This window comes from Oncorhynchus kisutch, linkage group LG1 (assembly GCF_002021735.2).
Source record: "Oncorhynchus kisutch isolate 150728-3 linkage group LG1, Okis_V2, whole genome shotgun sequence".
Taxonomy (NCBI): domain Eukaryota; kingdom Metazoa; phylum Chordata; class Actinopteri; order Salmoniformes; family Salmonidae; genus Oncorhynchus; species Oncorhynchus kisutch.
The window spans coordinates 42,210,433-42,237,125 of record NC_034174.2 but is presented as its reverse complement, the minus strand read 5'-3'; the positions used below and the strand labels follow the sequence as shown (position 1 = coordinate 42,237,125).

At 40.6% G+C, this 26,693-nt stretch overlaps 1 protein-coding gene across 2 annotated transcripts; it reads left to right on the top strand.

Moving 5' to 3' along the window:
* Positions 1 to 8,305: 8,305 nt before the first annotated feature.
* On the top strand, positions 8,306 to 23,432 carry LOC109893473 (sodium- and chloride-dependent GABA transporter 2-like). Of its 2 annotated transcripts, XM_031824985.1 has the most exons (14): positions 8,306 to 8,535; positions 11,196 to 11,330; positions 12,472 to 12,612; positions 12,950 to 13,040; positions 13,166 to 13,298; positions 13,411 to 13,545; positions 13,932 to 14,035; positions 15,772 to 15,896; positions 16,089 to 16,201; positions 16,372 to 16,509; positions 16,846 to 16,948; positions 19,511 to 19,611; positions 21,654 to 21,824; positions 22,489 to 23,432. In XM_031824985.1, exons 1-14 carry the CDS (start codon positions 8,331 to 8,333, stop codon positions 22,666 to 22,668), a joined length of 1,875 nt encoding a protein of 624 aa, XP_031680845.1. In that variant the 5' UTR covers positions 8,306 to 8,330; the 3' UTR covers positions 22,669 to 23,432. The 2 variants fall into 2 exon arrangements, with proteins under 2 accessions (XP_031680845.1, XP_031680847.1); XM_031824987.1 differs by lacking the exon at positions 11,196 to 11,330 and having other exon boundaries at positions 8,347 to 8,535.
* Positions 23,433 to 26,693: the final 3,261 nt, after the last annotated feature.

Genomic DNA, 26,693 nt, shown 5'->3' with positions numbered 1-26,693 from the left:
TATATGCATATTATTATTATTATTGGATAGAAAACACTCTAAGGTTTCTAAAACTGTTTGAATGTTGTCTGTGAGTATAACAGAACTCATATGGCAGGCAAAATCCTGAGGAGAAATCAAAACAGGAAGTGAGAAATCTGAGCTTCGTATGTATTCACCACAGTTCCCAATGAAATCCCCTTGAGATATTAATGATATTGCACTACCTAGGGGTTCCACTAGATGTCAACCATCTATAGAAATTTGAATGAGACTTCTACTGTGTTGTGGGACTGAATGAGAGCAGAATCTATTAGGTGACTGGCAGTCAGCCATTTTCTGATCACTCGCATTCCTCACGGTATCCACTTGCGTTCCATTGCTCATCAAGACACAAAGGAATACTCCAGTTGGAACTTTATTCAAGATATATGTTAAAAACATCCTAATGATTGATTCTGTACATAGTTTGAAATGTTTCTTCGACCTGTAAACAAATGTAAACTCATGTTTTGATAAATATGAACTTTATCAAACAAAACATACATGAATTGTGTAACATGAAGTCCTTTGAGTGTCATCTGATGAAGATCATCAAAGGTTAGTGATTAAATGTATCTCTATTTGTGCTTTTTGTGACTCCTCTTTGGCTGGGATAATGGCTGTTTTTATTGTGGTTTGGTGGTCACCTAACATAATCGTTTGTGGTGCTTTCGCCGTAAAGCCTATTTGAAATCGGACACTGTGGTGGGATTAACAACAAGACTACCTTTAAAACGATATAAGATACATGTATGTTTGAGGACTTTTAATTATGAGATTTTTGATGTTTTGAATTTGGCGCCCTGCACTTTCACTTGCTGTTGTCATATCATCCTGTTAATGGGATTGCAGCCATAAGAAGTTCTTAAGGAGAAGCACCTTTAGTCAATCTGCTTTCTCTGTGAGAGCTTCCTGTAACAGCGTTCTTCGTTTGTAGAAAGAGAGTCGGACCGAAATGCAGCGTGGTGGTTACTCATGATCTTTAATGAAAATAAAGTGACGATACATGAAATAACTAATCAAATACGAAAACAACAAATGGAACGTGAAACCTAATACAGCTTATCTGGTGAACACTACACAAAGACAGGAACAATCACCCACGAAATACAAAGTGAAACTCAGGCTACCTAAATACGGTTCCCAATCAGAGGCAACGAGAATCACCTGACTCCAGATTGAGAACGTCTCAGGCAGCCAAGCCTAACTAGACACACCCCTAATCATAGCAATCCCAAATCCTATAAAACCCCAATACGAAACACAACACATAAACCCATGTCACACCCTGGCCTGACCAAATATATAACGAAAACACAAAATACTATGATCAATGCGTGACACTTCCCATGTCTGGAATAGCCTACCATCAGACACACACACACACACACACAACATACCACCTATAACAAAGAAACATGAAGACAAAAAGGAATCCCTAGCTGTGTATTGTTGCTTTCCATGTTGTCTGTAGCTGGTGAAGTGTGGATACACTTTGTTGCTTTCATGTATTTTGTTTTGTTGCTTTTTGCGTGCTGCTTGTTCTATGTTTACGTGTGCTCACTGCTCTTTAATTGTCTGTATTGCTATTGTAATTGTTTTTAATAACCTGCCCAGGAACTGCAGTTGAAAATTATCCAGCTGGCTAAAACTGACACTTTTCCTGAAATGTTGATTCATGTGCACTTGTCACGGTCGTCATATGGAGGAGACCAAGCCGCAGCATCGTAAGAGAACATACTTCTTTATTAAAGAAAGAACTAACCAAAACAACAAAACTAACCGTGAAGCAAATATGAGTAGTGCAGACAGGCAGCTAAACATAGAATAAGAACCCACAAATATCCTAGACAAAATGGCTACCTAAATATGGTCCCCAATCAGAGACAACGATAAACAGCTGCCTCTGATTGGGAACCAATTCAGGCCACCATAGACATACAAATACCTAGACTCACAAAAACCCCTGTAAATACAAAAACATACCCACCCTAGTCACAACCTGACATAACCAAAATAGTAAAGAAAACAAAGATAAAGATAACTAAGGCCAGGGCGTGACAGTACTGCGAAAATAGTCGTAATTAATGGTCCAAGCTTTCTCCGCAGAGATTCTCACATGCGCAAAAGGAATAGATTTCCAGTCAATGAGTTAAATCGACATTCATTGACTCGGAAACAGATCTTGTGCTTTCCAATAAATTCAGATTATGTGTAAGGGGTGTGTACTGGCGGCAGAGAAGTCAGACGCAGGAGAGCAAAAACTGTGTTTCCTTAATAATAAAAACCCACCGGAAACCAGAACAATCAATAAATGGGTACAACACCCGACGCACACCAGACATAACGTGCATAAGCACTTACAATAAACAATACTGGACAAGGACATGGGGGGAACAGAGGGTTAAATACACAACATGTAATTGATGGAATTGAAACCAGGTGTGTGGGAAGACAATACAAAACAAATGGAAAATGAAAGGTGGATTCGCTCAAACTTTATGGAAAAAGGTTTTTTCAATAACTATAGCAACTCCTCTCATACTGCGAAGGAAATAAAAAAACAATTTTCAGGCCTCAAGGACAGTTTTATTTCAAATGTAGTACCCGAAAGGAGAAAATCCAATAAGCGTTTTATAGTTATATCGTTAGGGTACATTCATCAAAAGTGGACACACTTTTGTTTCTGAGACAATTGTCCAGACTCAAATTTTACTTTTTAAGTTGACTGAGAACACATTCTCATTTACAGCAACAACCTGGGTAATAGTTACAGGGGATGAATGAGCCAATTGTAAACTGGGGATTATTAGGTGACCGTGATGGTTTTTGAGGGCCAGATTGGGAATTTAGCCAGGACACCAAGGTTAACACCCCTACTCTTACGATAAGTGCCATGGGATCTTTAATGACCTCAGAGAGTCAGGACACCCGTTTAACTTCCCATCCGAAAGACGGCACCCTACACAGGGCAGTGTCCCCAATCACTGCCCTGGGGCATTAGGATGTTTTTTAGACCAAAGGAAAGAGTGCCTCCTACTAGCCCTCCAACACCACTTCCATCAGCATCTGGTCTCCCATCCAGGGACTGACCAGGACCAACCCTGCTTTGATTCAGAAGTAAGCCAGCAGTGGTATGCAGGGTGGTATGCTGCTGGCAAATAATAATAATGCTTAAAGCTAGCGTCCCTCCTGGCCAACATCCAGTAAAATTGCAGAGCGCCAAATTTAAAAACAGAAATATTGTGCTGCCAAATATTGTGCTGCCATCCTGTTAGAAGGTAACAGATTATTTTATTACAATGGTTAAAATTTATTTTCATTGTGTTCAATGGTGTTATTTGCCCCCTGGGCTTTCTGGTACTTTCTGGTACTTAGACTGTACGCAAACAGGAAGTAGAGAATTGTTCCGCAAGCATAGAAGCAGCTACAAACAACGCTGCGGTGCAGGTCTTTCAGTGTAGTTATTTCTTGTCACGCTTCAGCCTTGGAAAATATTTGTTTGTAAATTTGATTCAAGCATTTAGCTAGTGATGATAATCTTGTTATTGATAGAGTTGCTTACATATCAATGTTGGTTGCATTTACTCACACAAATTGCAATGCCTTTCATGTATGTCGTTAGCTGTATTACTTTGCTCGTGCGTCATGCAAACGAATTGTAAAATATACAATACTGTAGTTTTATTACTGTTTCTAGTGTAATATGCTTTGTTATTCTACATAGATGGTTGTACATTATTAGAGTAGTGAAAGGAGTTAGCTAATTGTTACCAATATGGTAATTGGCTATGTGGTTTGGCATCATGCCAGATGCATGGTACCTTAGCACGTGCTTTGTATTTATGCAACTTCAAATGTATAATGTACAGCTACAGTATATCGGTGTGAATTGAATACTAAAGTATATTCTTTTCTGTATTTTGCAGTTTCACAACATAAATGTTTTCAATATATTCATTCAAGAAAAGTCACGCCTTGGGAGTTTTATTGAAGACTTAGTTGTTAGCTATCTGTCTAGTTTTGCATGGGAACGCAACTCAAGGGCAGAATACTCATAATAAAAATTCCTAAAACATACAAGTGTTATACATGGGCTTAAAGATAACTTCTTGTTAATTCAACCGCTGTGTCAGATTTTAAAAAGGCTTTAATGCGAAAGCATACCATGCGATTATCTGAGAACAGTGCCCAGCAGACAAATTATTACAAACAGTAACCAGCAAAACAGAGTAACAAAAGTCAGAAATAGCGATAAAATGTATCACTTACCTTTGATTATCTTCGGATGGTTGCACTCATGAGACTCCATGTTACAAAATAAATGTTCATTTTGTTCGATAAAGTCTATGTTTATGTCCAAAAACCTTTTGTTCGCATGTGTTGTTCAGTAATCCATTGGCAAAAAGCACGGTCATAGCAGACAGATGAAAAATCAAAAAAGTACCATTAAAGTTCGTAGAAACATGTCAAACGATTTTTATAATCAATCCTGAGTTTGTTTTTGTCATAAATAATCGGCATATTTCAACCGGACGATAGCTTCGTCAATAGAAAAGAAAAACAAGAAAGGCACGCGCCCGGTCACGCTGGACTCATGTCTGGAAATTTCCACTGTCCTCTCATTGAAAGTGCTGCATCTCCCTAATTTTTCAGAGTAATAGCTAGAAAAAATGCCTAAAGACTGACCACATGTCGTGGAAGCGATGGGGATTGTGAATTGCATCATAAGTCTTTGTATGGTGGATAGGCTTTCAATGGAAAATCAGGCATTTCAAAATAAAATCATTTCCTGGATGGATTTTCCTCAGGTTTTCGCCTGCCATATCAGTTCTGTTATACTCACAGACGTTATTTTAACAGTTTTGGAAACTGTAGAGTGTTTTCTATCCAAATCTACCAATTATATGCATATACTATACTGGGCACACTTTTCATTAAAAATTCCAAATGCTGCCCCCTATCCTAGTGAAGTTAAACCTCATCTTTATCATATAATCCATTAAAGGTACCAACTCAAAACCTCGTCTTTATCAAATGATTAATTAAAACCTCTTGAGGATAGGGAGACGCTAGCGTCTCAACTGGCTAATTGCCTGGGGAAATGCAGAGCGCCAGATTCAAATAAAATGCTATAAAACCTTCATTGAATCACACATGTAAGATACTCAATTAAAGCTGCACTCGTTGTGAATCCAGCCAACATGTCAGATGTTTTAAATGCTTTTCGGCGAAAGCCTTAGAAGCTATTGTCTGATAGCATGCACCCATCTGAACCAGTAGTAAACAAAAGAGCTAGCATAGCAGGCGCTACACAAAACGCTGAAATAAAATATAAAATATGCATTACCTTTGACGAGCTTCTTTTGTTGGCACTCCAATATGTCCCATAAACATCACAATTGGTCCTTTTTTTTAATGAATTCCGTCCATGTATACCCAAAATGTCCATTTATAAAGCACGTTTGATCCAGAAAAAAATTGCTTACCAAAACACAAAGTCACTACAAAACATTTCAAAAGTTGCCTATAAACTTTGCCAAAATATTTCAAACTACTTTTGTAATACAACTTTAGGTATTTTTAAACATTAATAATCAATACAGCAAGTAAACAAACCATGCTCCTTTTTTCGTCTTGCGCAACTCTCAACAGTGTAACCTTGTTCCAGGATGTGCTTCTTCTTCGTTGCACAAATGATTAACCTGTTAAGGTATAGGGGGCAGCAATTTCACTTTTGGATAAATAGCGTGCCCAATTTCAACTTCCTGCTACTCATGCCAGGAATATATGATATGCATATGATTAGTAGGTGTGGATAGAAAACACTCTAAAACTGTTTCAATCATGTCTGTGACTATAACAGAACGTATGTAGCAGGCAAAACCCCAAGGACTAACTGTTCAGATTATAATTTTTTTGCCTCTAACCGTTCCCTCTGTTGTCTTTGCCAAGGGATATTTGATAGGGACCATTTTACAGTTCCTACGACTTCCACTGGATGTCACCAGTCTTTGGAATTTGGTTGAGGTTAAAGGGACCAATTCAAAACCTAAGTACGTCTACGTATGAGTTGTTTCAGTTGCATTTCATTATATTCACAGTATTACTTTATCAAATCTCCAGTAATTGATTATACACACATACAATTCATCATATTTTCACATCATCACAGAATCCATATAAAGTGTAAGAATTTCTTAGGTACTCACATCAACCATCCCATTTGCATTTTCAAGGACTCTCCACAGCTACGAAGCAGCTCTCCAAACATACTCCCAACTTTTGTTTCGCGGACAATGACCGGTCTGTCATGGAATTCTCAACGGTTATCTAACCCCCCAGAAACCACGGGGAAGTCTAGCCTCCCAGAAACAATAGACTTGCTGCTAACATCCCGCTCTCAATGGCACCCAGAGATATTCTATGATGGGCAGTGATGGACAGAACCCCAAAATAACATTATATCAACTCTACCAAATTTCAATCATCGTATTATGCAAATGTCTATGTCTTATTTACACACTCACACAACTCTCATATCACATTCACACAATGCTATTCCCAAACATGCCTAATCAATTAGAGTTTAACTTGCAGGAATATTTTCTCATTTCTATCTCATGGTTAGTTACTATGATTATGTATCTCATACATTTAAATCTGTCAATAGTTCTAAAATGGGGTACAGGTTTAAAACAATACTGGTGCACCTTACTATCTTATACTATATCATAAATGGTCTTACCTAGTTCACACAGATTCTAGTTTTCATCCAGGTCACATAGATTCTGGATGTTTTAACATTAAATAGCCAAAACTAGTTCACACAGATACTAGATGTTTAACGCTAAATGACCAAACCCAGGGCATACCTGGTTAGCACATTTAAAATAATTGGAATTCACCACTTCTGAGGGTCACTTAGACTGTCACACAGACACTTTTCAGAATGAGGTCCTTCTTCCAATAGGGTTTCACAAGGTACCGTGCTTCACACAGATCCCACAGTCATCCTGGCCCATCACTCCTACAGACCGCACCAATCCCCTCTGTGATCAATTCAGTGTCAGGACGGCTCTAGATCGCCCGCAACTGACCAATGATAGGTGTCTTTGAGTCGACTAACTCTCAGATCATCCTCCACTGACTCAGCCCTGTTTACGCCTCCAAGGTGCCCTCCTCACACAGGAATACACACTCAGAGCCTACGTAACAGAGGCTTGTCTTAAAAACTCGACTTTGCATCTTTCGCTCACTTCTTTCTTTTTTTAAACTAAGTTCGGGACGTGGTATCCACTCGGCTCGCTGCCTCTCAGATCAAAGGTGGGTCAATCTGCTTCATTCCCGAAGTGTGGTCTCCCTGTTATCCCAAGTTTGAGGGATCCCTGGTGCACCATTTACCCAGGTCGTCAGGAGCGGTCACCAAGTGAAGATTCACATCCCATCCTTGTCGCCAAATGTGGTGGTTCATTTATTTACTATCAAATGAGAAGAAACAAACTTATCACACAAGTCAGAGTTATACTTAAACCAAATCTTTATTGACTTATTAATAAGGGAGCAAGTCAATACAACACACAAAGTTGAGTGATCTACAATAATGATAGCTGGTCGATGAATCAACCTCAGATGATTCGTTGAGAGCCCTGAGACAAAGTTACAAAGGTTTTATAGCCAAGATACACCCTCTTCAGTCTATATGACAAACAACCGATGTATGGAATGGGTCACAAGGTAAACATTTGTATAAAAGATACTTGTAATTCACAGCAGACAGTACTGTAGCTGGTCGTATGTAGCTGTTCTTATGTAGCTGGTCAAATGTAGCTGGTCATATTTAGCTGGTCATATGTAACTGTTCATATGTAACTGTTTATATGTAGCAGGTCATATGTAGCTGGTTATATGAAGCTGGTCATATGTAGCAGGTCATATGTAGCTGGTCATATGTAACTGTTTAAATGTACCTGGTCATATGTAGTCTTGCTGTTCATATGTAGCTGGTCAAATGTAGCTGGTCATATGTAACTGTTCATATGTAGCTGGTCATATGTAGCTGGTCATATGTAGCTGTTCATATGTAACTGGTCAAATGTAGCTGGTGATATGGAGCTGGTCATATGGAGCTGGTCATATGGAGCTGGTCATATGTAGCTGGCCATATGTAGCTGTTCTCATGTAGCAGGTCATACAGTATGTAGCTGTTAGCTGTGTGTCCTTATACTGTCTTCATAACACACAGACTATGTTAGATAAACGTGTGTTCACCGCAATATACCAACTTTGTCTTTGTCTTCCTCAGTGATATGGAAAAGCATAATGATCCCAATTTGAGGTTCAATACGCTTTCCCAGCAGGAGATGGGTCTGGTCCATCCTGTCCCTGTGCCAAGCACCCAGACCAGGGGACAGTGGTCAAGCAAGCTGGAGTTCCTCCTGGCTGTGGCCGGACAGATCATAGGCTTGGGGAATGTATGGAGGTTCCCATATCTGTGCTACAAAAATGGAGGAGGTGAGTCTCACATCACATCTTTACATGGTCATACATTTAAACACATATTAAATATATGGCAAGGTGAGCCTTTGTCTTTTACATTATCAATGCAAAAGAGCTAGTCACCTCATTTATCTTCATTGTGGTGGAGACAGTACAGAGTTGTTCTTTTCATATCTTAGGCTAATATTGAAATCACACAATTACAAGACGGTAATGGAATAATCATTAAGAGATGTGTAATCATGGCCTGATATAAACATATCAGTGGTTTCTATAATATTATAGGGATATTTACACACTAGGGCTAGATGCTATCAGGCGGGCACAATCATAAAAACAACAGCACCTGCCTGTGTGCACGAAAGGATCCAAAACCTTCTAGGTGCTTCCAGAATCTCTCTCTCTATATATATATATATATATACATTTACACAAAAAATATATATATGAGCGATTGGAAATGATGCAGACAATTACATTGATGGAAGTGACAATCTATCCACAATATTTAAGCTGGTCCACCCCCTAAAAATATATAAATAAGAAATACTTGTGTTCTCTTCTCTGGATGGTACGAATGCGATCAAACCTGAAGTGTGTGGGGGGGGGGGGAGCTGGTCCACCCCCTAAAAAAATATATATAAATAAGAAATACTTGTGATCCCTTCTCTGGATGGTACGGATGCGATCAAACCTGAAGGGGGGGGGGGGGGGGGGGTTGAGGTGATTCAGATGGCTTCGGGAAAAATATTTGTCTTGTTAAACCATAATCACGTGAAGTCAAACATTAAGTTATGGTCTTGGGCCATATGTTTAATGTGTATTTTAATTTAAATTTTATTTCACCTTTATTTAACCAGGTAGGCTAGTTGAGAACATGTTCTCATTTTCAACTGCGACCTGGCCAAGATAAAGCATAGCAATTCGACACATACAACAACACAGAGTTGCACATGGAATAAATGAAACATACAGTCAATAATACAGCAGAACAAAAGAAAACAAAAAAGTCTATATACAGTGAGTGCAAATGAGGTAAAATAAGGGAGTTAAGGCAATAAATCAGCCATGGTGGAGAAGTAATTACAATATAGCAATTAAATACTGGAATGGTAGATGTGCAGAAGATGAATGTGCAAGTAGAGATACTGGGGTGCAAAGGAGCAAGATAAATAAATAAATACAGTATGGGGATGAGGTAGATAGATTGGCTGTTTACAGATGGGCTATGTACAGGCGCAGTGATCTGTGAGCTGCTCTGACAGCTGGTGCTTAAAGCTAGTGAGGGAGATATGAGTCTCCAGTTTCAGTGATTTTTGCAGTTCGTTCCAGTCATTGGCAGCAGAGAACTGGAAGGAAATGCGAGCAAAGGAAGAATTAGATTTGATGGTGACCAGTGAGATATACCTGCTGGAGCGCGTGCTACGAGTGGGTGCTGCTATGGTGATCAGTGAGCTGAGATAAGGTGGGGCTTTACCTAGCAGAGACTTGTAGATAACCTGTAGCCAGTGGGTTTTGCGACGAGTATGAAGCGAGGGCCTACCAACGAGAGCATGGGGCGTTAGTGACAAAACGGATGGCACTGTGATAGACTGCATCCAAATTGTTGAGTAGAGTGTTGGAGGCGATTTTATAGATGACATCGCCGAAGTCGAGGATCGGTAGGATGTTCAGTTGTACGAGAGTATGTTTGGCAGCATGAGTGAAGAATGCTTTGTTGCGATATAGGAAGCCGATTCTAGATTTAATTTTGGATTGGAGATGCTTAATGTGAGTCTGGAAGGAGAGTTTACAGTCTATCCAGACACCTAGGTATTTGTATTTGTCCACGTATTCTAAGTCAGAGCAGTCCAGAGTAGTGATGCTGGGTGGGCGGGCGGGCAGGTGCGGGCAGTGATCGATTGAATAGCATGCATTTAGTTTTACTTGCATTTAAGAGCAGTTGGAGGCCACGGAAGGAGAGTTGTAGGGCATTGAAGCTCGTCTGGAGGTTAGTTAAAACACAGTGTCCAAAGAGGGGACAGAAGTATACAGAATGGTGTCGTCTGAGTAGAGGTGGATCAGAGAATCACCAGCAGCAAGGGCAACATCATTGATGAATACAGAGAAGAGAGTCGGCCCGAGAATTGAAACCTGTGACACCCACATAGAGACTGCCCGAGGTCTGGACAATAGGCCTTTCCTATATGACACACTGAAATCTATCAGAGAAGTAACCAGGCGAGGCAATCATTTGAAAAACCAAGGCTGTCGAGTCTGCTAATAAGAATGTGGTGATTGACAGAGTCGAAAGCCTTGGCCAGGTCGATGAATACGGCTGCACAGTAATGTCTCTTAGCGATGGTGGTTATGATGTCGTTTACCACCTTGAGCGTGGCTGAGGTGCACCCATGACCAGCTCTGAAACCAGTTGCATAGTGGAGAAGGTACGGTGGGATTCGAAATGGTCGGTAATCTGTTGGTTAACTTGGCTTTCGAAGACGTTAGAAAGACAGGGTAGGACAGATATAGGTCTGTAGCTGTTTGGATCTAGAGTGTCACCCCCTTTGAAGAGGGGGATGACCGCGTCAGCTTTCTAATCTTTGGGAATCTCAGACAATACGGAAGAGGTTGAACAGGCTAGTAATATGGGTTGCAACAATTTCGGCAGTGGTTTAACTTGTGTTGTTCGTAAGGGGTGTTCTTCATCCCTTATGTGCTCTTTCTGTTCACCTGTGGCATTCCACTCTTTCTCCTGGAGACCTCCTTGGGCCAGTACACCACGCAGGGCAGCATCACCTGCTGGAGGAAGATCTGCCCCTTGTTTGAAGGTAAATATCAGGTCTCATATTTATAAAGGGTCATTGAATAAGACTGCCGATCTAGAATCAGGTAGCCTCTGTCCGTATAAGCTTAGTCATTATGATCTAAAAGGCTAATCTGATTCTAGATCAGCCATCCTACTGGTATGCTTTATGAATGCGGCCACGGGGCCTTGTTGTACGTATTGCATCCATATTAGGGATTCAGTTGTCAGTGTTTGTCTGACCATTGATAGCATTTACTTCCTACGGTGGATGCCATCTTGGGGAAATAGACATGAAAGCCTGATAGCTAGAAGGAAGAATGGCTAAAGCCTTCAGTAAAAAATAGATAACATTCAGAGGCACTGCAGGACAAACTTTGTCAGTTTGTTGTATTTGTACTCAGGAAAACTGAGAAAGTAGTATTGCAATCCAAAGCAATGTCAATATGATTTAAATTGATATTCAGCACGTAAACTCAAGGTTTCTGTCTGGAGCCTTTGTCAAGAATATGCTGGTTGAGGGGGACATATAGGGCCAGACAATTAGCCATAATAGGTACAGTATATGCACAGTACATGCAGGCTTTTCCTTCTGTAAATGATATTGCACTATTGTATTTGTAAAAGTCAATTCACCATGATTTTAATCACATTGCTTTAACAGTTTGAAACAATATAAGGATACATTTTAGATTCCTTGGGGGGGTGGGGGGGGGTTGTGACTGGTCTGTTTCTAACCTGATTCAACTTGAAAAATGGGTTAAAGTAACAAGACATTTCACTCAAGTTATTGGATGAAGCTTGGATTAAACATCAACAGTATACCACAGGCTCACACTAATTCATGAGCTGTTACATGATAGAGTAAGTGACAGTCCTTAATGTGACATGACACGTGCATTCAGGACATTTGTCTTGTGTTCAAACATTCACAAATGTCTGTCTTGTTGGAATGGCACCATAACTTATTAATCGGAGCTGGTGACTTTGAAAGGAGTCTAATCCACATCAAAAAGAAAGACAATTCAATGTGTTTTATGGTTTTAGGTTGAGAATGTGATTGGATATAACATATGTCGCATCTATTTCTTAGAAGAAGCCTTTTTTTTACATTTAAATCTCCATGTTTGTCTATAAAATCTCCTCCTCCTCATCTTCCTCCTCAGGACTGGGTTATGGTAGTCAGGTGGTAGTTCTATATTCCAGCATCTATTACATCATCATTCTAGCCTGGGCCTTCTTCTACCTCTTCTCCTCATTCAGCTCTGAGCTCCCCTGGGCCAGTTGTAGAAACAGCTGGAACACAGGTATGTATATCAGTGTAGCCTGAGTGCCAGTCTGCTTGTGCTGTCATACCAACTGCCTGTCATTCATTGTCATAGCAAACCTGTTTGGATTGACAAGGACAGCAATGGAGTTTGCATCGCATAGAACACAAACAGATCTTGGACCAGGTTAACTTCAGTGTGTAGACATGTTGACATTGACATACCTTTGTCATGCCCAAATGATAGATAGTATCTTAAATTGTTGGACACCACTGGGATATCCACTGAGATATTACGTTTTTGACAAGTGAGTTGATTAATGTTTTATTTTTGTAAACAAGACATGCTTGTTATTGTGTAATTTCCTCCTAAACAGCAACCTGCATGGAGTTTGACAGAAGAGTAGTGGGACATCTAAATTGGACAGTAGCAGGGAACGCAACATCGCCAGTGAGAGAGTTCTGGGAGTGAGTACACAACATCATTCCAATAAGTCCTTACAGATGGAAATCATGGCTATGTTCCTTTTTGAAGGCGTTGAGAGAATGGTGAAAAGCAAGTGGTGGGATTGTAACTGAAAATATGATTTCAGAAGGAGAGTTTTGAGTCTCACAGACAGTCCAAACAAGCTAGGCAGTGTTCGCTGGGAGCTGGCTCTGTGTCTTCTACTGTCATGGATTGTCTGTTACTTCTGTGTCTGGAAAGGAGTGAAGTCTACTGGGAAGGTAAGGTGGGATCTCTGCCATTCAACCTGATGACACCATGAATACTGTAGAGTTGTTAAGATGAGCTATAGACTGAGGGAATGTAATGCTGGTCTGGTCCCCCTCCCCTCAGGTGGTCTACTTCACTGCCACCTTCCCCTATCTGATGCTGGTGGTGTTGCTGGTCCGTGGACTCACACTGCCGGGGGCAATAGATGGTATCAAGTTCTACCTCTACCCAGACCCAGCCCGCCTCTTTGACCCACAGGTAGGAACACACTTCACTGTATAATTTGTGTCCAGGTGTAACAAAAACTATCAGTACATACTGTAGTGATTTGTGGGGGATAAATGGTAACGTCTCTGTCTGTGTTTGAGCCCTAGTCAACATGACCGAGGGCAGCAACCATTACCACTGGCACAAGAAACGTAAATCCCTTGGTGCAACAGTTTGTGGTTTTAAGAGCATCAGATTTGTTACAATATCAATACCTAATAAAAAAATACTCTGATTTTCAAAGCAAATGCATTTCCTGTTGACTTATATCTACAAGGTACCATTTGAATTCACCTCTAATACCCTGGGATGTGGCTAGTATGTCGGAATTGTGAAACTATGAAGACTATTGTGTCTCTCTCTGGTGTGTCTCACAGGTGTGGATGGATGCTGGAACACAAATCTTGTTTTCCTATGCTATCTGCCTCGGCTGTCTGACTGCTCTTGGCAGCTACAACAAATATGACAACAACTGTTACAAGTGAGTGGAGGAATGGAATGTATATGGAGAACCTACCTTATTTTTTATTTTTACCTTTATTTAACCAGGCAAGTCAGTTAAGAACACATTCTTATTTTCAATGACGGCCTGGGAACAGTGGGTTAACTGCCTGTTCAGGGGCAGAACGACAGATTTGTACCTTGTCAGCTCGGGGGTTTGAACTCACAACCTTCCGGTTACTAGTCCAACGCTCTAACCACTAGGCTACCCTGCCGCCCCTTAGAACAGTAACATACAATAAATGGACTTTGGGACAATATGTTTCGTCAGTCAAAATGGGGGTAATGACGATAGATGGAATATGAAAACGAGTGTCGTTTTTGTTATGTTATTAAAAGTTAACTTACAACGTTATAAAGGAAACATTGTAACTTGAAGAGTTTTGTACCTGATGTTTACATACTGTACATTATGTAGAAAATGTCCAGATGAAATAGAATGTTTTTGTAAAGGTGAAATGGGAAGTTAGTTGTCTAAATTGGATCTGAGTAAAATCCAGACCTTGCCTCGTAACTAGCGACGCCCAGAGAACTTGCCATAAGACGGAAACGCCCCTTTCTGACCCGAGGATATTAAACATGTGAGTTAAGAATTTACATAGCAGACTAGGTGACCAGGGTCATGGTACAGTAGTCGCAAACGCAAAATGCAACACGAGGTTGAAGAAGACAAAGGAAGCTCTTAATCTATTCTACAGATGCGTAGCTGTGTCTAAGAGGGTGAATTCAAGCAGGACCAAACGGTTATTCTCTCCAAGGAATCGTGTGTCTACACTGCTTTCATTCCCACACTGGAACCACCTATACGCTAATTAGTCATCCTCAGAAGACCCCTTTTCAGAACAAGGGCGAGGAAACAGACCACTAAGACAAAGGACACTTACATCGTGTGGACAATCAGAGACTTACACCCGGTAACATCAGAGGAGAAGGAGGAACTCGGTCCATGAGGAGCTACCCCACCAGAGACCTTCGACACATAATTACATCATTATATTCTAACCATATAACCATAAGAGCGGCAGTTCGGGGCAAGGTTCGGGCTAAACGTAGCATAGTTTACAAATGTTCCCAAATGTGCCTTTTTCTTTTTAAATCCCCATTTAGTGTAACACGTGCCATACTGTGTTAACTCGCTAGGTACCTGTTTCAGTGTACTAAGTTCTAATCAATAGCCTAGACGGTATGTTTGTGTATCTTATATTATCATTTAGCTTGTTAGGAAAGAAATAATCAACTCAATTGGTGTGGTACAGACTTATTTAGTGGGACTCGGGTTTGTGCAGAGTCACAGATTATGCGATACTCAGGACGAGACTGTAGAGGAAATTAATGAATTAGTGACTTTTGTAAAATCAATATACTGACATTCTTTGAGTTAATTTGGGAAATGGAACCTCAATAAAACCAAACTTTCCCCTGGTGCCCAGGTTGCTGTGTTAATAATTACCTGATTCATTTAATCGCGTAATTATAAACGGTTAACTATTCGATGAACAGCAGTCATCACATTAATCAATACAACATCACGACACTAGATAAAATGTGCTGGCAGAACGTTTTCTCTTGCCTGCAAAAACATCCCCTGTGCACACAATTCTTTGGAGGTTGGGTTGAAGAAATGGTAGAGTACCTGGAAAGTTTGATGATCTCCATATTGTAGGTGATTTGGATGCCTTTGTGTTGTGACTAACAGGGAAGTTAATCTCTTTTTAGGGACTGTGTGTACCTGTGCCTTTTGAACAGTGGAACCAGCTTTGTGGCCGGTTTTGCGATCTTCTCTGTTCTGGGCTTCATGGCTTATGAACAAGGGACAGACATCTCAACAGTGGCCGAATCAGGTAAGTGTTGCAGCAGTGAGATATGAATGAATGAATTTATGAACAAACAACTTAATGCACAAACAAACAAATGAACATACCCTTGTAAGTTCTGCTTTGTTACAAGACAGTTGTCTTAGCATTTCAGGGATCTAACTATTCCCTCTGCCCCTGAGAGTTCAGTAATGAGTTTACCTGTATTGCTGCATACAGGTCCTGGCCTGGCATTCATCGCCTACCCTCGTGCTGTGGCCATGATGCCATTACCACAGCTTTGGGCCATCTTCTTCTTCATCATGATAATCCTACTGGGTTTAGACAGTGAGGTGTGTTAGAGTGGCCCTGAAGGTCGACAAAATATTTTCTTTGCGAAGGATATTTACATAACCTACAATAGATGCTATAATCATCACTAAACTAATGGATGTGAAACTGTGAATGAGTAGCTAGTATTTCAAAGAAGAGTTTCCACTGAACCCCATCATCTCTCCTTCAGTTTGTAGGTCTGGAGGCTTTGATGACAGCTATCTCAGACATGTATCCCTCTTTCTTCCTGGTTGGCCATCGTCGTAAAGTCCTCCTCCTCATCATCAGTGTGGGTAGCTTCTTCATCAGCCTGGTCATGGTCACAGAGGTGAGAGATCATTTGAAGTCATCATTCTATAAGGATATAGGATATAAAATATAGAATTTAAAGGCCATCGTTATTAGATCAATCATGACAGTAACGAGATATATGATCAATAATGTACCTCCCAAGTGATCTGTTTCAACATATCCCTGTATTTCAACAAACCTCCTCGTTCCGCAGAATTGTTGGTTGATTTATTCCGTAAGCGAATGGGCTGCTAGACACACATAAGATCATTGTCTGAGTGTTTTGTAGACTCTGGAGGTAGATTATAATCTTATTGTTGTGCTCAGTAAGACTGTACCTTATACTTTCTTTCTACCCCTCCTCTATTTGCAGGGAGGCCTGTATATCTTCCAGCTGTTTGATTACTATGCCTGCAGTGGGATGACTCTGCTTCTCTTCGCTATACTACAGTCAGTGTGTATCAGCTGGGTTTATGGTGAGATAGCCCGGCCTACTCCCAGTGCCGTTTCTAAGTATAAGTTCCCATTTATGGCCCTCAACCACTTTTGTTCAATGTCAGTCAGGGTCTCAACTTACTGTTAGTTAAGATTGTGTATTCTACTATGTGACATTTTGAAATGTGGTAGTGCATCTGCAGTTTTCCTCTTGTTATGTCGGTCACTGACAGTCACCCAATTAGCCCATGTCAGCTACCATGTTATAGTTGGCTAGGTAAGTTAGTCTAGCCAGCTATCTAAACCTTCTATTATATTACAAACGTTCATGAAGGCATTTTCATGCTTTATTAAGTGTTACCACTATCATTGTAGGTGTTATGAAAAGATAAGAGTAAAATATGGTCAGTGCTATCAGGGATCCTTGAGATGTCCCTACCTTAAACCCTAACCCCTCCCTTACCTTAACCATTTTAAATGTCAACTACAATGGAGTAGGAACATCCGAAGGATCCCTGATAACAAGGAATAAAAGATCCTGCATGGCCCCAATCCATCAATCCCAGATAATCAATCACAGAAACCCTAATTGCAGGTCAGCTTCCCTCGGGATGTTTCTGTTCAAGGTGTTTATGGCGTTTTCCAAGTTGTTCCTCTAGCACACATTGCCACTTTGGACATTGATGTGAAACTACATTTCGTTACCTTGGGATTATCAGGTTCTGACAAAATGAGTTATTCACATAGCGTTGCTCTTTAGGTGGTCCTTTACTTGTGAGATGAGTATTATTTTTGAAAAAGTAAATTTACAATGAAAAAAAATGAAAAAAAGGAAGTTCTATCTACACAAACACCTTTTAACTTGGTGCTATATGCAATCCAATCACAATGCTATGTTGTCAATATAATTGTACATAAGGTGATATACATGAAAACAGGAGGACATCACAAAACAGTTCTGAGATCTGTGACTTGAAACATTTTCATTATCTCAAAACTATTAATTTTGCACGTAGAACCTTATTGTCCCAAGTCCTTGAGGATTCACATCACAGGTTCTGGTTGTAACATGTACGCTGGGAGTCGGGAAGCAAGTTCAGGGAGTGTATTTAGTAACTCAATTAACATAGAACATAACAAAAAAAGATAGGTAGCGTACAGACATGAACACCGGAACAGAAACAATAACACCTGGGGATGGAACCAAAGGGGGTGACAGATATAGGGATGGTTTATCAGGAAGGTGATGAAATGCATGTGAGTCTGATGAGGGATGTGTCACCTGAGTGGGTTGATTCACTGATGTGGTCATCCTGTCTGGGTTGGCGCCCCCCCTTGGGTTGTGCCATGGTGGAGATCTTTGTGGGCTATACTCAGCCTTTTCTCAGGATGGTAAGTCGGTGGTTGAAGATATCCCTCTAGTGGTGTGGGGGCTGTGCTTTGGCAAAGTGGGTGGGGTTATATCTTTCCTGTTTGGCCCTGTTCGGGGGTGTCCTCGGATGGGGCCACAGTGTCTCCTGACCCCTCCTGTCTCAGCCTCCAGTGTTTATGCTGCAGTAGTTTATGTGTCGGGGGGCTAGGGTCAGTTTGTTATATCTGGAGTACTTCTCCTGTCCTATTCGGTGTCCTGTGTGAATCTAAGTGTGCGTTCTCTAATTCTCTCCTTCTCTCTCTCGGAGGACCTGAGCCCTAGGACCATGCCCCAGGACTACCTGACATGATGACTCCTTGCTGTCCCCAGTCCATCTGACCGTGCTGCTGCTCCAGTTTCAACTGTTCTGCCTTATTATTATACGACCATGCTGGTCATTTATGAGCATTTGAACATCTTGGCCATGTTCTGTTATAATCTCCACCCGGCACAGCCAGAAGAGGACTGGCCACCCCACATAGCCTGGTTCATCTCTAGGTTTCTTCCTAGGTTTTGGCCTTTCTAGGGAGTTTTTCCTAGCCACCGTGCTTCTACACCTGCATTGCTTGCTGTTTGGGGTTTTAGGCTGGGTTTCTGTACAGCACTTTGAGATATCAGCTGATGTACGAAGGGCTATATAAATACATTTGATTTGATTTGATTTGCTGGTGCGCGTAACGGAAGTGACAGGTGTGCATAATGATGAGCGGCCTTGGTGACCTAGAGAGCGGGAGAGAGAGTACACTTGACACTGGTCCTCTTTTTATATTAGATTTCTTTTTCGCCAGTTTTTCAGAAGAATGGCCATAACGTAAGCTCTTATTTTCTAAACGAAGAAATACAGGTACCTTAGACCAGTGTTTCCTAAACTCGGTCCTGAGGCACACCCCTGGGTGCATATTTAGTTCTTTGCCATAGCACTACACAACTGAATCAAATAATAAAAGCTTGATGATGAGTTAGTTATTTGAATCAGCTGTGAGGGGCACAGGACCGGGTTTGGGGAACCCTGGTTAGAGCTGTTGTCCAGGTTTCCTAATCTGTAATTGTTTGAACCTGTCTGTTACTTGGTGGTTTGAGAATGTTTACCTGGGTATTTGACAGACCAACTGTGTATTTGACAGACCAACTGACCAAACACATTTATTGACTGCTGTTATTTTGAGTCCCTGTTGATATGTTTACTCCACAGGTGCAGACCGTCTGTATGATAATATAGAGGACATGATCGGTTATCGACCATTACCCATCATTAAGTACTGTTTGAAGTATTTCACTCCAGTCATCTGCACAGTAAGTTTTATTTATTTACACCACACTGTCAACAGCAAATTAATTTGTTATTTGTCCAATAAAAGTTATAGTAAACATGACGTTTACATTGAATATATTAGGCTATTGTTATCATTAGCACTAGCATAGGATTAACATTAACATACACTACTGTTCAATTTAATTTCACATATACAGTGAAACGTTTTGACACACCTACTCATTCAAGGGTTTTTCTTTTTTTAAACTATTTTCTACATTCTAGAATTGTAACGGTTTTCTTGACTTGAAGGAGAGGCGGACCAAAATGCAGCGTGGTTTCTATTCATGGTTCTTTAATAAAGACTCTACACATGAACAAACTAACAAAACAAGAAACGTGAAAACCCAAAACAGCCCTATCTGGTGCATTCACAGAGACAGGAACAATCACCCACAAACACACAATGAAACCCAGGCTACCTAAGTATGATTCTCAATCAGAGACAACTAATGACACCTGCCTCTGATTGAGAACCATACTAGGCCGAAACATAGAAATACCCAAATCATAGAAAAACAAACAGACTGCCCACCCCAACTCACGCCCTGACCATACTAAATGATGACAAGACAAAGGAAATAAAGGTCAGAACGTGACAAGAATAAGAGTGAAGACCTCACGACAAAAAAAACCCACAAGGAATCACGTAGTAACCAAAAAAGTGTAAAACAAATCATAATATATTTTTGATCTTAGATTCTTCAAAGCAACCACCCGTTGCCTTGATGACAGCTTTGCACACTCTAGGCATTCTCTCAACCAGCTTCATGAGGAATGCTTTTCCAAGCCCCCACCCCCCACACCATCACACCTTGTCCTCCATGCTTCACAGTGGGAACCATACATGTGGAGATCATCCATTCACCTACTCTGCATCTCAGAAAGACACAGCAGTTGGAAACAACGGCCCAATCAAGTCTCTTCTTATTATTGGTGTCCTTTAGTAGTGGTTTCTTTGCAGCAATTTGACCATGAAGGCCTGATTCACAGTCTCCTCTGAACAGTTGATGTTGAGATGTGTCTGTTAATTGAACTCTGTGAAGCATTTATTTGGGCTGCATTCTGAGGGGCAGTTAACTCTAATGAACTTGTCCTCTGCAGCAGTGGTAACTCTGGGTCTTCCTTTCCTGTGGAGGTCCTCATGAGAGCCAGTTTCATCATAGCCCTTTTCTATAACTGCATTTTTTTTGCAACTGCATTTTAAGAAACTTTCAATGTTCTTGAAATGTTCTGCATTTTCTGACCTTCATGTCTTAAAGTAATGATGGGCTGTCATTTCTATTTGCTTATTTGAGCTGTTCTTGCTATTGTATGGACGTGGTCTTTACCAAGTAGGGCTATCTTCTGTATACCTCCCCTACCTTGTCACAACACAACTGACTGGCTCAAACGTATTAATTCAACATATTAACTTTTAACAAGCCACACCTTTTAATTGAAATGCATTCCAGGTGACTACTGTACCTCATGAAGCTGGTTGAGAGAATGCCAAGAGTGTGCAAAGCTGTCATCAAGGCAAATGACTACTTTGAAGAATCTAAAATAAAATATATTTGGATTTGTTTAACACATTTTTGGTTACTACTTGAATCCATATGTGTTATTTGTTATTAGTTTTTTTTATGTCTTCACTGTTATTCTACAATGTAAACATTGGTAAAAAAAAGAAAGAAAGAAAAAACCTTGAATGACTAGGTGTGTCCAAACTTATTACTAGTAATGTGTATTTAATTGTTTCCAATTTCATAAAATGTTTGTTACATGTATTATTTTGTTTCAACTATAATGCCTGATAACAGTCATCAACAGGGGGAATATACTGGGTGTGCGCCAGCTCATGCTTTTTATTAGACCATTATAAATGCTCCACCAGAAGCCTGACCTGGAGAAACTATAACCTTGTTCTTAACCTCAACCCTCACTGTTACCCTAATATGTTATAATTAGTACAATGCTATCAGAAATACATTGTGTTCTTTAATGTTTATTATACAACCTCCATCCATATCTTTTGTTCTAGGCTACATTTGTCTTCTCCTTGATAAAGTTTACTCCACTGAAGTTCAACAACACCTTTCAGTATCCTTGGTGGGGTTCCGCCGTAGGCTGGTGGTTCACTCTCTCCTCCACCCTCATGGTTCCTCTATGGATGGTTTACATTGTGAGCGTCACTCCTGGTACACTGCGACAGGTAAATAGGGACATCATTTATTATGTTTCTATAGAGTTTCACATTGCTTGACTTGGGCAGGAGCTCTCCGGAGCTGAGTACCGGCACCTAAAATGTTTAACAGTTTGAGCTCCTGTTCCTCTTATAGAATATTAACGCAAAAGTATTGTGGAGCTCCTGCACCTAAATGTAAACAGTACCGGCACCAAACATGAGTACCGGCAACTGTCTCAGCCCAAGTCAAGCACTAGAGTTTCAAAACAGAAAAGCATCTCAAAGTGGTCCAAAAGCAAAAAAAATTAAGCAATATATCATAGGTAGCCTAGCTATAGCTACTTACGTAGGTTGGCGATAGTCTTTGAGTACATTCTCCAAAGATGGAGCAATGGTCATGAGAGGCCATGGTTAATTTCTCACTATCAATTCCAAACTTCAGATCTTTTAAAAGTTGGCAGGTACCACTTGTGTTGTTATCGCTAGTTATGTCTCTATTTATTTATACAATGATCAGATCCATTACCCAAAGCCCATTCCCCAATACACACAGATGATGTTGTTTCTTCTACCAACTAAGAAAAGAAGTCAAACAATCAATGCTCTGCAAACATCACCAGTTATTTTATGTCTCAGTCCTTTGGTGGTCTGTCTTTGAAATGCTCCTCTGTCCTCTTTATTGATTCCTCAGAGACTGTCCATCCTCACCACGCCATCAGAGGATCTCCCCATGACCAAGGCCCAGAAGAATTCCCTCCTGGCCAAGCAGTCAGAGCAGGACAGACCCCTGGGGGACACGGAGATACCAGCCTGGGGCCACAACCTCCTAGACAGAGACACTGGCCCCCTCTCTCAGCTACCATCCTTATAGGACTAGAGATAAGCAGGTCCAGCCAGTCACTCAAGGTTCTGACATAAACAATACAAATACTTCCTGTTGTGTAACAGAAACTTATGTGACCCTTCGCTTGGTCTGAGAGGCTTAGAAAAGTATAGTATAGAACATAATCCACCCCATGCCTTTTTCTTGGGAGGGAGATGTGGGCAAGTGTTTCCAAAACACACACTGTTTCCTGTATGTAGAGCTTATGAGACGTAGAAGCACTGGTTATGGGAAGTCTTGGTGTGAAAAAAGAGATGCGGTCATTCTGTTTGGCCCAGAAAACCCTGAATTAATAGAATTGCAGGTCAATCTTGCTGACTCATGTCAGAATGAGGTGAAAACATATTGAGTAAGGTCTGGCACAAAATATGGACCTTTGCAGTTGTCCTTTAATCAACCAGGACTGTGGTCATGGCAGAGTAATGGATGAATGGATCAAACACCTGTCACACAACATGGTGGAAACAAAAACATTACAATTATGCTATTAGTCCCTGTTGGTTAACTGAGTCTGTATATACAAGTGAACAAACTATTTTTTTTAAGATACATTTTATCTTTGGGTGGGTTTAATAATCATATACCTTTTATAGTTTTTTCTACTACTATGTAATTTCTTAAGACTTTGTGAAAATATATTGATGGTTAACGAGAAGGGATTGTGGAAATACATATATAGTAGAAACACTGTAAAATACTGTGATAGGATTTGATGCTAATATCAATAAACTTGTGCCATGACTTATATCTTATTTTTTCCGCCCTTATTCTTTGGAGTATGTTAAATTAAAAGTGTAATTCGCTGCAGAAATATATTCAGGTGTAACATTAATCTGAGACCTGCGGCCCATATTGCTAAAGCTTCCTAGAATAGAAGTGATGATCTAGGATCATAGAAAAGGCTAAACTGAACCTAGATAAGTGCTCCTACTCTGAGGTAATTGAACAGAGACATCGTTATTGCACTGACTATAAATAAGTTTCCCCCACAGGGTACAGACAGTTTTCTGTAGCCGAGCTGAAGACTAATACAGGAGCAATGACCTTCTATGAGTTACAGATAAGACCAGTAAGACCCGTTAACAGCAGTTATCATTAGTTCAGGCTAAACCAACACAGAGCACACCCCACCTGCAATTGTGTCTGAGGTGAATTTAGCCTGATATGAAAAATGAATACTTGTGGCTTTAGACAGTTGTTTGTAGAATATCTATATTCATCCTTTATTGAGGTACTGTGGTCTGTATTACAGTTTACAAATGGCTCTGATGATTGCTGACCAAAGGAGCAGCACCAGCTCTACTATCCCCGATGACAGTCTGTGTTTTATCATTCATAGATACCATTATGACCCTCAATGTAGCAGGTTAGGGTGATAATAGTGTTTCAAGATTTTGATATATTTTTGTTGTTCTCGTGATCATTTTACACAATTCCCCAGCTGCACATGACGTGTTACAGTAGTATTTGACATTGAGGTCCAGTGATTGGTTGTGTCACTATCACCCTTAGTGCTTCAGCAAGTTGTAATACTAGTTCTAACAGAGATGTTAGACTCTGGTTCTAAACTCCACTGAGTTTAAAGACTAGGGGCTCTATTCAATCTGTAAATCTGAAGCGTTGCAGATTCTGCGATAGAAATGTGAAGGTAATTTCCGATTGGACCAACATATACAGCGTTTTTTCAGGTGAATGCAGTCAATCACTCTGCAAAGCTGGGGCGGCAGGGTAGCCTAGTGGTTACCCTGCCTAGGGCTCTATTCAATCTGTGTTGAATAAATTCATCTTTTAATTTTTATTAAATTTTTAATTTGACCTTTATTCAAATTCATTCAGGTTTTCTGAACATAGAATTAGAATGAATGAATTCACACAACATATCTCTCAGAATCTCCATTGAGAATGCCTTTTAGTCCTGGGTTAGGCTTAATCTGTGTCTGGGAAACTGGCCCATTATTTCCTACCTTTTTAATACTGATTTGAAATTTCAAAGAGTAGCCAATCCAGGGAGAGACTGACAAAGTATAATGCCAAAGTCATCTTAACATAAACAAGCATTTGAAAGGGTCCCTTGTTGCCCGTGTAATGTTATTGCATTACACGGAGCCCTGCCAATCCATCGCTACTGATCTGCCGATGTAACCGTCCGAGGGGGTTTAAATAGGCTCTCCCATTGCAACGTCCCCTTGAGGCACATCTGCTAGCCTGCAGCTAGCCCCGGCCTGCTTGCTGTCTGAATCGCCGTGCCACCAGCTTGCCTATCTACTCATTGGACCCTATGATCACTTGACTACACATGCCTCTTCATAACGTCAATATGCCTTGTCAATTGCTGTTTTGGTGATTATTTTTTGTCTTATTTCACTGTAGAGCCTCCAGCCCTGCTCAATATGCCTTAGCTAACCTTTATGTTCCACCCCCCACACATGCAGTGACCTCACCTGGCTTAAATGGTGCCTCTAGAGACAAAACCTCTAGAGACAAAACCTCACTCATCGTCACTCAATGCCTAGGTTTAACTCCAACGTATTCACATCCTACCATAACTTTGTCTGTACATTATGCCTTGAATCTACTCTTCCACACCCAGAAACCTGCTCCTTTTACTCTCTGTTCCCGAAAGCACTAGACAACCAGTTCTTTCAGCCTTTAGCTGCACTCTTATCCTACTCCTCCTTTGTTCCTCTGGTGATGTAGAGGTTAACCCAGGCCCTGCAGCCCCCAGCATCACTCCAATTCCCCAGGTGCTCTCATTTGTTGACTTCTGTACCCGTAAAAGCATTGGTTTCATGCATGTTAACATTAGAAGCCTCCTCCCTAAGATTGTTTTATTCACTGCTTTAGCACACTCCGCCAACCCAGATGTCCTAGCCGTGTCTGAATCCTGGCTTAGGAAGGCCACCAAAAATCCTGAAATTTCCATCTCTAACTATAAACATTTCTGACAAGATTGAACTTTCAAAGGGGGCGGAGTTGAAATCTACTGCAGAGATAGCTTGCAGTGTTCTGTCCAGATAATTCGAGCTTCTAATTTAAACATCCACCTTTCCAGAAACCAGTCACTCACCGTTACCGCTTGCTATAGACCCCCTTCAGCCCCCAGCTATGCCCAGGAGACCATATGTGAATTGATCGCCCCACATCTATCTTCAGAGTTCGTACTGTTAGGTGACCTAAACTGGGACATGCTTAATGCAACCGCTGTGTCTGATTTCAAAAAAACATTACGGAATAAGCAAACCATGCAATAATCTGAGACGGCGCTCAGAAGAAATAGTCACAATAGCCGCCATGTTGGCGTCAAAATAAACAAGAAATTACACGATAAATATTCCCTTACCTTTGATGATCTTCATCAGAAAGCACTTCAGGAATCCCAGGTCCACAATAAATGTTTGTTTTCGATAATGTCCGTTATTTATGTCCAAATATTTATGTCCAAATACCTCCGTTTGTTAGCGCGTTTGGTATACATATCCAAAACGCTCATTCTGGTCAGCGTTACGTCGGACAAAAACTTCAAAAAGTTACATTACAGGTCGAAGAAACATTTCAAACTATGTACAGAATCAATCATTAGGATGTTTTTTAAATATAGCTTCAATAATGTTCCAACCGGAGTATTCCTTTGTGTCTTGATGAGCAATGGAACGCAAGTGGATACCATGAGGAATGTGCGTGATCAGAAAATGGCTGACTGCCAGTCACCTGATAGATTCTGCTCTCATTCAGTCCCACAACACAGTAGAAGTGTTATTCAAATTTCTATAGATGGTTGACATCTAGTGGAATCCCTAGGAAGTGCAATATCTCAAAGGGATTTAATTGGGAACTGTGGTGAATACATACCAAGCTCAGATTTCTCACTTCCTGTTTTGATTTCTCCTCAGGATTTTGCCTGCCATATGAGTTCTGTTATACTCACAGACATCATTCAAACAGTTTTAGAAACTTGAGTGTTTTCTATGCATATATTAGCAACTGAGACTGAGGTGTAGGCCATTTACTTTGGG

Coding starts and splice junctions, on each gene's coding strand:
- LOC109893473 (XM_031824985.1), top strand. CDS start 8,331: ATGGAAAAGCATAATGATCCCAATTTGAGGTTCAATACGCTTTCCCAG. Junction 12,613..12,949: donor TAGAAACAGCTGGAACACAG/GTATGTATATCA, acceptor CCTCCTAAACAG/CAACCTGCATGGAGTTTGAC. Junction 13,546..13,931: donor CCCGCCTCTTTGACCCACAG/GTAGGAACACAC, acceptor TGTGTCTCACAG/GTGTGGATGGATGCTGGAAC.